Here is an 11,705-nt window from a genome sequence, read left to right as displayed (position 1 = left end):
ATCTGTATTCTCCCCTCACAGAGGAGAATCTGAAATTGACAGGTTGAAATGAGAATGTGTCAAGGAGAGCTTTGTAATTGACAAAGATTAACTTTATTTCTCTCACCTCATCTCTCTCCTCTTCTTCTCTTGGCACCCCACCCTCAGAATATCCCAGCTGCCAATGGAAGAAGCCCAGCAATTCTCTAATTGAACCATAAGATTTTGGAAGGTCAGTGTAAGAAAACCATTCTGGCGTTCCAAGGACCAGGTGTGTTGTTTATGGAGACAATTATGTGCTGCCCGGGTGATTGTAGCTGGAAACCAAGAAAGACAGATTAGTGACAAGAAAAACAATTCTGTTCTGTCTCTGTTTCTTTGCATGGCCTGCTTTCTCTTCATACCCACCATGCTTGAACACACTCTCAACAGCAGCCAGTCCTGGACCATGGGCAGTGACAACCCTGCAACTTAAAAAAAAAAAAAAAAATTCTCAACGTGGAAGTTGTAAGTTAAGTTTTATCTGGGGTCAAATGAGGATGTTAGCCTGGGGACAGCATCTCAGATACCTCTGAGAAACTTCTCCAAAGAGACAGGGGAAGGTTAGTATGTACATGACTTTGGCAAAGGGGGAGGACATGCACTCGAGCACACTTTTTTTTTTTTTTTTTTGCAGGGCTTTTCTGCTCATCACAAGGATCAGTCATCACCATGAAGGATTTTAGTGCTTTTCTAGATATGAGGCAGTATAAGAATTGGGCTCACACAATCAGCTTCTGAAAATATCTATCTGAAGACCTGTTCTGCCAGGTTTTCCCAGAGCACAGACAAGCTCATTCCTGCTCTCCATCCTGAACGCCTTTCAGGGGGTATTGTAGGCCAGCAGCTGCAGCAGCACATGATTTAATCCTTGTAGAGGTAAATGGCAGGCACCCAGGGCAACCCTTTGCAAAAGAGAACATGCAAGAAAAGACCCTGCTGTGTAAGAAGAGGCTTCTAGGAGAGGCTCCGGGAGGAGAAGCAGGGCTTTCTTGGTGCGGCGAAACCCCTGGAGTCCAGCAGCCTTCAGCACATGGGGCACTCTGCCACAGACATTTCAGTGGAAGTTTCTGTTCTTCACAGACTGGACCACATGCTTTCTCAGGAGCAAATCACTGGAGGCCCCACTTTCTCTAGATCATTTCTAATGGCTGCAAACAGCACCTTTCCCCAGAGACTAAGCCATAATGACAGATGGCATGTGTGCCTGTCATGATCTATTTTCTTCCATCTTTGCTGACATTTTGGGAAGAATCTGTCTCTTGTGCTCACTCTCTGAAAGAGCTCTTCTTAAGCTGTGACCAGAGTCAAAGGCAAGAAACCACTTCTTTGGTACCTCCATTTATATAAAAGGTATGTTTTTTACAGATAATTGTTTTATCTGATTATTTTTCAATGCATGAAGATAAACTCAATCAGTGACCCTCAGAGAGGCTTCGAGGGACACCAGGACCTAGAAATGTAGACCACAAAAGCTTTGTATGTGAAGAGAATATAAATAAGAAGCAAGTTATGTTATAAAGGTTGGAGTCTAAACCATAAACAAGCATGGCCAAATGGTTTACCTCCAGTAGAGTGGTTCTCTCCAGGGCATCATTGCATTCTGCAAGTCTAAGCATGGCGCAGGACCTGAAAACCTCCAGTCTTCAGTTTTATGAGGCATTTCTGACAGTCCTGATTGGAAATTTCCATTTCTTGTCCCCACCATATAGTCCAAGTAAAACTAGATCAGTTATATTAACAGCAATAACAAAAAGCAATAAAATAAGCAGTGACTTTAGGGATCAAGGTGTAAATAGTGGATTTTAACCAAAAATCTCTTCCTTTCAGCTGGGGATGATGACATGTCGAGGAATTCTGAATTCTTTCTCTAGCAGAATGGCTCTTGGCAAGAGACTGGTCATTAACTTTTACAACTTGAGGCCAGGAATGACAGAGGAGAAGGATCTAGCACGATACAACCAGAGCTTCTCAGATTCAATTACTTTCTGCTAAGGTCCAGTTGTTTCAGGTGCGTTTACTCCAATTATTGGTTCCCTGATGGCTCAGTGGTAAAGAACCCTGCTGTCAAACAGGAGATGTAGGTTTGATCCTTGGGTCAGTAAGATCCCCTGGAGAAACAAATGGTAACCCACTCCAGTATTCTTGCTGGAGAATCCTATGGACAGAGGAGCCTGGAGGGCTACAGTTCACAGGGTTTGTAAAGAGTCAGACATGACTTAATGACTCTGCATGAGCACTCCAACATTCTACTTGATCACTGTTCCAGCACTTCGAGGTAGACGTCATTATTGTCAATTTATAGATAGGGAAACCAGACTCTAATGATGTCATTTTACCCCTCCAGGTCTGAGATAATTTAAAGCAGTGCTGTCAAGGTTTTTTTTTGTTTTTTTTTTTTTTAAGATTTTGAGTCTCTGAATAAATGGAACACTGGCACAGACTCCTATTTTGTATACAACATCCCATTGGTTTCTCTTTGAATGAACTGATATTTCATAATGATAATATGGTCTGAAAACACAGAGGCAAAGAGCAATTTGACTCTGCTACTGTCGAGTTAATGGTAAAGAAGCTAAGCTTAAGGACCTGGTGATGCAGGCACTTTGGGAGGTAATTGTTGGGCCACATCTGGTCCCCTTTGGCTGTAACATTGGACTGGACAAGAGAATTTGGCAGGATCTGGTATGTGTGTCCGGATGAGGCATCCTCACTGCTTATGTTTGCTCTCTGGCCATCTGAACAAAGCCAAATGCTTTGCAAGGCAAGGAGCAGGGTGTGTGAAGCTGGAGCCTGGTAGCTGTCTGTTGAGCAGTCTTCCTTCAGTCCAGTGAGGGAAGCAAGGACAGCAGGCCATAGGCTGCTAAACAGGTGGGGCAGCGGGAAATGGCAAGTGGAGATGAGCCCTTGAATGATGAGCCCACCTGGGAAGTCAGATTCTAAAGCATTCTGTACATTATGAATATGGGGGCCACACTGCATACCCAATCAGGCTCTGCTGGCTCTCAACAAGGGCAGTTGGATCAGTTCTGCATTTGCTGAGGAGGTATGTGACAGAAATAATACTGCCCTACAATAAGGAGGATATCGATTCTATCTTCAGCTCTGCACTCATCTGTAGTGTAGCCTTAGAGAAGTCACTTTCCTCTCTGAGTCTCAGTTTATCCCTCTATAGAGGAAGAGAGTTCACCTAAGCACTCCTGAGCACCGCTCTCTTGGTAACTGTGGAACTGGCAGTGTGTTTTTCACATCTATGGAAATCAAAACTAGCCAATGAGGAAGACCATAAGGTGTTTTCCTTTTACAAATGTAGAAATTGTGGTCTAGAATGACTTGCTGATGGTCAGAGCTCTTCTAATTCCTGGCTTACTATTTGTTGCAGGGCACAATCCATCACCACCCTGACTCACGGTGTGATTTGCTTTAGGTAACTCAATCCAGGAACTTGCCCAGAGTTGCAGCTGTCGCCCAGGAGAAAATGAGCGAATTTGGAAACTGTTCTCACTTCTGTAGGCCACGATGCCTTGTACCATGGTAACAGGGGCTAGGGGAGGCGACTTTTACCCCAGTGACTCTTACTCTCGCTAAGCTATTTTAGTGGTAGACAGAGCAGTGATTCTCGAACTTCAGTGCACATGAGGATCCTCAGAGAATCGCTTTATGGTGCTGATTCTGGGGCTCTGGCTCCAGAAGGCTTCTGTAGGCTTACTTCTCTGGTCTAGAACTGCCTTAGAGAAGAAATTCCCAAGCACAGAGAACCCTCACCACTAGTGAGAGATCCTGCATAGAACTCACTACAAAGCCGGTCACACTGTCTGCCGTCTGCCTTTCTCTGTCTACCACGGAGCAATCTGCCAGGCCCATGCTGGTGGTGGGTATGGAGGCTATATTCTAAGCATGACTTTGCTCAAATGAACCAATTGACTCATTCCGTTTTACCACTGTATTTCATTTTCATCCTCTTTGATCTGGTGAGGCAATTTCATCAACCAGGACATAAAATTAACATGGGAAGAACTCAAATCTCATGGAAAGCAAAAGCCAATTCATTTAGAAAATTCTCCTTTGACTTAGGATAGCACTATTAGACACCCCACATTATTGGAGAAGTTCAAAACCATTAAAAATCCCTTAAAGATGGAGGCCACTTTATGTTATGAACCACTGAGGTTAGACCCAAAACCACCATTTCTTTAGAGGTACCATAAATGACATTCTCAATATCTGTTAATTTTTTAAAGGTGTGTATAACTCAAGAAAAGTTATAGCAAGAATAATACATAATTTTTAAATGCATTCACAGAACAAAAGAAAACCATCATTGTTTTATCCTACATCTTCAAGTGAGTTCAGAAAGTACAATTCCAGGATAGTCACTTATATCCAAAATATGGGATACTATTGACCAAAACTTCTGGTTTCTTGGGTTTCTTGGATCCATGGAAATTTATCTCATATTTTGAATACTAAAACATTAAAACATCTAACTATAGCCCTTATTCTAGGTTTTGGTTCACTCCTTACTACCTAATATGCAGGAGAGCCACTCATTCCACCTTCCAAATTCCTCACTCAGTGTGGGAAAGAGATTTGTTGCTAGTTTGATGCATCAGTCAGGATAAACAAGGTTTTAATAAGGGATATACGACTTACTTCATTCTGTATAACAGACTCTAGATCCATCCACATATCTACAAATGACCCAATTTCATTCTTTTTATGGCTGAATAATATTCCATCGTATATATGCACCACATCTTCTTTATCCACTCATCCGCCGATGGATATTTAGGTTGCTTCCATGTCCTGGCTGTTATAAACACTGCTGCAGTGAACACGGATGCCTGTGTTCTGTGGTGACCTAGATGGGTGGGCGGGAGGGCCAAGAGGGAGGGGATAGATATGGATATAGACATACATAGCTAATTTATTCTGTTGTACAACATTGTAAAGCAACTATATTCCGATTTTTTAAAAAATTAAAAAATTAAAAGGATATATATCTTATTGGTTTCCTCTCCTCTTTTCATTACTCTTGCTGAAATCTTTCAGACCTGAGGTGGAGTCCCACCTCTACTACTTACTGGGAGCTTGTGTCAGACTCAAAGGCCTTGGGATTATAAGACTTCTGCTCAAAAGTCCTGGCCACAAATATTTGGGATAGGAAACTTGGATCCTGATTCAAATGGGCCATCTAATGAAAGCTCCCCATGGGGTCACAGAAAATGAATAGGTAGACTAAATTGAACTATTGTTCTCAATTCTTCTTACCCTCCCTAGATTGGAATTACATATCCACATCTTTTGTCATGTAATTCAGTAATGCCTTGCACCAGTGTCTATTTCTTTAGCCCCTTAATATTGAACATGGCCGTATGGTTTTAATTAATGGAAGGTCAGTGACAGTAATAGAGGGGCCATTTTGAGCCAAGGCCTTAGAGGATAGCGTCTGCTGCTGGTCTCACTTGGAATTCTGTGATCTACCATGAAAATAACATCCTGGGGGGCTGCTGGTCTCAGAATGATAAGCAGACTTGAACCAACTGAAGGGTGCATTCAGGAGAGCCTGGTCAACCCCAAGTGACCTCAGCCAAATCACAGCCAACCTGAAGACTCACAAGCAAAACATCAATATCTGTTCTTATATACTTGTCAGATTCTTTTACCCATGGAGAATTATTGCAGCAATAGTTGAATGATACAATAGATAAAGACAACGGCCCAAAGAGAGAACTCTCAGCCAGGTATATAGCTTTGATGTACAAAAATACATTTATTTTCAACAATTTCAAAACCACTGTCTTTTTTTTTTTACAGTAGAAATATTCAAATGGAACAATAAAACCAAGAACAGTATATGTACATATACTGTATATATAGATATGACTCATGCATTTGTATTCCAGTGTTTAGTACAAGTATTGCAATTGTCTGCCCCATTTAACCCTTGAAATGAAAAAGCAGGATCTTTAGAAATAGTCCTAATTCTATGCTGTAGCCAGTCCAGTTTCTCAAGGTCACATTCTCTCAATGTCTCACAGAGAAGGATGTGAACAATATCCCACAAAAATGGACAGGTACAAAATTTAGCCTCTCCTCCCATATATATATATATACAGTATACCTTTTCTTTAAAACAAGTGTGCTCAGGCTGAGTCCAAAGTAAAACAATGCTACAGCATGGCTTCAAGCAACCCTCCTAAAAGGAATTGACCTGTGGAATGTGTGAAGGGCTGGGGTGCGGGAGAACACTGGCTTTGAAAGTTACTCACCCCAGATGCAAGAACTATCTTAAGAGAACTGAAGGCAGACATCTGACTGTGAGGAAGTTGTGTACATCTGACAAGCAAGTAGCACAGCTTTGCTAAATCAACTTGACGAAGATCATTAAAGGCTAGACCCCTACTTAGCCTGCAGGGTTTGCATGGTCACATGATTGCATGAGTGCCGGCTCCCTTCCCACCTCTAACTTCTCCCAGGCTGAGGCCCTCACTGGACTTAACCTAGTGCCCAAGGGTCTTTTCTGAGTTACGAATAGCCAGAGAATTCCCTGTAAGCATTATACAATTCCATGGAATCCAACCAGAAAGCAGGATGCCATTTTTTTTTTTTTTTAAGATCCATTGCCTGGCTTCTTTAGAGAAAACCTCAGACTGTTAACTATCCTCAACCTCATTCTTCTGGAGGGGAAGCCTTGTTTGCCCATCTGGGTTTCAGTTTGAAGTCTCTAGTGGACTTCATCTTGCAACTTCTCCCACATCACGGATGGGACCAAAAACTCACACATTCTATGATGTCACTGTTGTCCTCCCTTTACCAGTTGTTTGTTTCAAAGAAGTACTCCCCCTCCCCACTTTATACACATAAATAGAAACCAGTGATGGCAGGGACACAGAGATGCAAGAGTTAAGTGCGACAGACAACTGGGGAGCATCCAGAACCCAACACATCAAGCAGGCCTGGGGTTGGTCAGCTCCAAAGCTGAGTGCATAAGCCAACAGACGCATCTTTCTTTTTTCAGTTTTCTTTTTTACTAAACATTAAATTATTTCTTAGGAAATAAAAAGCTATTTACATTGTAATTATATACAATAAGCCATCTGCAGCCTTGCAATGGACATGCATGAGGCAGGGTCTCTTCTGACAGGTGTGTACTTTCTACAGCCACCCTCACTCCCCACCAACCTACCTTCTGCAGATCTAGCTGGGAAATGGTTTCTGTTTTAGGTGGGTGTGCTGGGAGGGAGGAGCTGGGTACTGGTGGTTTGGTGTGGTACGGGTCAGGGAGAGGATGGGAGGTTAGTGGAAAACCAACCCAACTTAAAAAATAAAAAGACAGATCACAGGGGAAACAGGATTTCTTGCACTATAAATGGCAGAATGAAGTAAGAAAGCCATGGGAAGACGCATCCTTTGCCCTTAGCACAAAAACAGCCATTTATTCTTCGTGGCTCATAATCAGCTAAGTATGCTTTGCCTCCCAAAGCTAAGCATCTGTCTGCTATTCATGGGGCCCTTGGTAAACAATAAGTAAAAAAGACACTTTCATTTTTCCATAATAAGAGTAATAGGAATCATCAAAAATAAAAAGTCAGAAAGGCGATTGCCCACGCGGCTTGTTGGTGTTAAACACTAGTGCAGTTGGGGATCTCCTTTGTGCTTTCGCTGTTTGCAATGGTGGCAATGCCTCCTGCAGGGGAGAGAAGACACAGGAAGGTGAGATGTGCATGTCACAGGAGGATGGATCTTTGCTTTATTTACTGCTAAATACCAAGCCACCTTGTTGTGTGTTTATCAAACAGGGCAGCTGGGTGGTCTATCCTATCAATTCACTGCCTTATCAAATCTGTGTTTAATGTTTGCCCTCTCCCACGCCAGCACACAAGGAAGCATCAATACCTTGCCATCTTATACTCTTGTAATCGCAATAGTACTAGCCAATAGGAATCGAACACTTATTATGTGGCAGGCACTGTGCTAATGACATATGCCACTTTATGATCACAACAGTCTTACAAGGCAGGTAATGTTATTCCCATTTCACAGATGAGGAATATGAGGCACAGAGAGACCACAGAACTAGCAGACTGACAGAGCAAGAAAATGAATCCAGGGCTCTCTGATGGCAGAATCCCTATTTGTGTGATTATTAGGATGCATAATGTTTTTGCCTTAAAGGAAAAAAAAAAAAAGTCCAATAGTAATGGATAGTTGGTCTCAGCCCTCTCCCACTCAGACTCCAGCACTTTGGATCTTGATCGACTTTTAAGAGAAAAAGTTCTGCCAATTTCATGTGGTCAGAGGAGGCAGACACTTTAAAACCTGGTTATGTCAGGTTTTATGTCGCTGAGGCAACTGCTGGTTTTCCCCACCCTCCAGACTAGCTCTACCTGAAGGACAGGCCACGTGGGCTGGCTGACTCAGTGTCTGGAAGATAGAGGAATCAGGAGCTTGGGGATTCCAGCACACGTACCTATGACCCGGGTGTCCAGCTCTTTGTCCAGCAGCTCCTCGGGCTCGGTGAAGTCACTGAGTGTGATTTTGGGGGCGTTTTCACTTTGGCTCACTGACCCAATCATCTCCTGCTCCTTGTCATGTTGGACTTGAGCATAGATGTTAATCCAGGGTATTTTCCTACATGGGACAGGAGCAAAATCAGATTATAATCACAGAGTGTGCCACACTGAGGCAACTGGAAATCCTGGGTGATAATGGGGAGGAGGAAGCTATAGGATCAAAGTCAGGGAAAGGGGCTGGCCACCCAGATACTGTCTTCATGAGGTCAAAGAACATAAGGAGGGACCCAGATGCCCAGGGGAGTTGTAAACCACAGAACTCCCCAAGGAATTCACCTTTTTCTGGGGCAAAACCAGCAAGTGTAAAGAGAAGGGCAATACTATTGACCAGCTGTGCATTCAGTTCAGTTCAGTTGCTCAGTCGTGTCCAACTCTTTGTGACCCCATGAATCGCAGCACACCAGTAAAACCCTTAAAATATTTACCAGTTATTACATTTATAAAGGAGCTGAACTTTGAGACTATGAGGTGGCATCACAGTGAAAAGACAGCTTTTTCCAAGTTTACATCAGTTTAATTAACTCACATTGGTTTCCTTTATAAATAGGAGAGGAGATAAAAGACTTATAGCCACTGCTACTATTTTCAGAACACCATCCATGGACCAAGTATCATAAATACTTCCATAGTCAGTTTCCTCATCTGTTCAACAGGAATAACAATAGCTTTCTCTTAGGATTGTGGAGAGGATTAAGGCAAGTATTGCTGTTCTCTGTTCAGTCACTAAGTCATGTCCAACTCTTTGCAACCCTATGGGCTGCAGTACTCCAGGGTTCCCTGTCCTTCACTATCTCCCAGAGTTCACTCAAAGTCATGTCCATTGAGTCAGTGATGCTATCTAAGGTAAGGGTTAAGAGAAGTAACTTCCTTCAAAGACACCATAGTAGTGGGTTTGTAAACAAGGCAGACAGACTCGAGGTTGAAGAAGCAGGCAGGTTAAGACTGAAATCTTATAGGAATACTTATCTCCTGACTCATCTCTGTTATTTCCTGACCCACTGTGCACCAGCTTCTGTAGCCTCCTTTGATTTCTTTTAATCCCACACTCCTTAAACTTCAATGTGCTTATGCCTCACCAGGTTCCTATTAAAATGCATTTGTTTCTCTAGAGGTCTGAACAGGATGGGTTGAAATTCTACATTTCTACCTAGTTCCCAGCTGGTGCTGATCCCGCTAGTCTGAAACCCAATCTTTGAGTTTCAAGATTCTAATACATCAGGCTCGTCCCCACCTTGGGGACCTTGAATAAACTGTTCCCTCTGTAACACACCTTCTATTCTTTTTGTGATAGTGTCTTTCTTGCCCTTCAGAATTTGGCTTATAGGCCACTCTGAGAGGCTTCTCCTGACCACCCAAACTCGCCCACCATAAATGTGTAATAACAGGATGGTGTCTGTGAAAGAAATGAATAGGGTGTTGGTTTAAGGTGATGGAATAGGCCATGTATGTGGACTTGCTTTCTGTCTTTCTCTCCCACTAAAGCCCCATCTCTGCAAGGTCAACATTTTCCATTTTCAATGCTATACACTTAACATAGTGCTTGGTATGTGGTTTATATTCAGTAAGTATTTGTTGAATAAACAGATAAATGACCTCAAAGCTAATGCTCTATTTTCATTTATTATGCCCTCAAACAAAAAGACCACACTTCTATCTTAGAATTTTACAGGTAGAAGGGTCCTGTCTTACCTCATTAAATGGTGGGGAAATTGGTCTGAAGTTCAGACATTTCATGAAGTTAATTACTGGCATAGATGTTATTAAAACTCAAGACATATGACACCCATCCCAATACAGAACATTCTGTGAAAGTGTGAAGCAGAATCACTCTGCTGCCCTAGTGCCAACCAGCTGTATTTTTAAGCATCTACATTCCCTTCCCTGCTTCAACCCCACAACCAGGTAGAATGTGGGCATTTAATGAGGTCTCCCGTAGCTAATTTGGAAAGCCCTCAAAATATGTTTGAAACATGGACAGTTTCTACCTTCCATTGACATCCAATTTTCATGTTTTTAATGGCTGCTTTCCATACATTAAGGGAGGTGTCCCTTGACTCCTACTGGTCTAAACTAGCTTAATATAATTTACAAGAACCTTAAATGAATAGATTATGTGTGAGGCAGCAGGCCACAGGCTCTCTAAATGTGAGTAATTAAAATTTCATGCTAGCCCTTACTTTCTTCTTATCTAAATAGAAAGGCAGCCTAATGATTTAGATTTCTTCTAATCATAAAAGTACATATTACTCATGAATGTTGGGATCAACTGTAATATTTATTAGGTGCTGGGGCAGTCAAACCACTCCTGATCACACAAGTCTGGGTACTTCAGAGCTTCAGCCAGAGATCACTGTCTCCCCCTTCCTGCTTTTTTAATGATTGATACCTGTAAGAATTTGGATATACTTGCCCTTATAAAGATTGTTCACCTTATTTGCATCTCTGAAAACACACTTTTTTCAGTATTTTTAATAGATAGTTGGAAGAGAATGAATTTTATGTCACAATTTGGCAGCATTTAAATTTTTTTTTCAAATTGCTCTTCATTTTTTAACACATCTACCTGTAAGACTTTTGAGACTATGCTGCTGCTGCTGCTAAGTTGCTTCAGTCGTGTCCGACTCTGTGCGATCCCATAGACGGCAGCCCACCAGGCTCCCCCATCCCTGGGATTCTCCAGGCAAGAACACTGGAGTGAGTTGCCATTTCCTTCTCCAGTGCATGAAAGTGAAAAGTGAAAGTGAAGTCGCTCAGTCGTGTCCAACTCTTAGCGACCCCATGGACTGCAGCCCACCAGGCTCCTCCGTCCATGGGATTCTCCAGGCAAGAGTACTGGAGTGGGACTATAAGTCAAGACTAAACCCCACTTTGCAGAAAAGAAAGGTGAGAAATGAAGTTTAGAGGCACGCCCTGAGCTATACATTCATATAAGTTTTAATAAGAGGATCTTAATAAGACGAGTAAGATGGATCAATCCAAATCATCTATATTAATTTCAGCTTTTATTTGTTTGTTCCAACTATTATTAAATGTTAGAAGTTTGTCAGAAGAATTTAGAAGAAGCAGAGTAGGCGTCACACTATCATGAAAGCCTTACTGGAAAAAAAAAGA

At 42.2% G+C, this 11,705-nt stretch overlaps 1 protein-coding gene and 1 long non-coding RNA gene across 13 annotated transcripts in view; one reads left to right on the top strand and one right to left on the bottom strand.

The window, feature by feature from the left end:
- The first annotated feature begins 115 nt into the window (after nucleotides 1-115).
- On the top strand, nucleotides 116-7,710 carry LOC147344288 (uncharacterized). Of its 3 annotated transcripts, none has more exons than XR_015155310.1 (5): nucleotides 116-250; nucleotides 412-486; nucleotides 656-1,371; nucleotides 1,849-2,029; nucleotides 3,446-7,710. It is a non-coding gene; the product is annotated as an uncharacterized LOC147344288 (long non-coding RNA). The 3 variants fall into 3 exon arrangements; XR_015155309.1 differs by having other exon boundaries at nucleotides 3,401-7,710; XR_015155308.1 differs by having other exon boundaries at nucleotides 1,849-7,710.
- Nucleotides 5,768-11,705, bottom strand: part of SORCS3 (sortilin related VPS10 domain containing receptor 3) — a 633,389-nt gene continuing 627,451 nt past the window's right edge. For all 10 annotated transcript variants that reach the window (XM_086377568.1, XM_086377569.1, XM_086377575.1 and 7 more), the window contains 2 exons: nucleotides 8,492-8,652; nucleotides 5,768-7,708 (listed from right to left, as the gene is read on the bottom strand). In XM_086377568.1, coding sequence (XP_086233694.1) covers nucleotides 7,644-7,708; nucleotides 8,492-8,652 — 226 coding nt within the window. In that variant the 3' untranslated portion in view covers nucleotides 5,768-7,643. The remainder of the gene's footprint in view (nucleotides 7,709-8,491; nucleotides 8,653-11,705) is intronic.

This window comes from Bos grunniens, chromosome 26 (assembly GCF_055505025.1).
Source record: "Bos grunniens cultivar Pamir isolate PY7600 chromosome 26, Bosgru_T2T1.0, whole genome shotgun sequence".
Lineage (NCBI taxonomy): Eukaryota > Metazoa > Chordata > Mammalia > Artiodactyla > Bovidae > Bos > Bos grunniens.
This window is presented reverse-complemented; position numbering and strand designations above follow the sequence as displayed.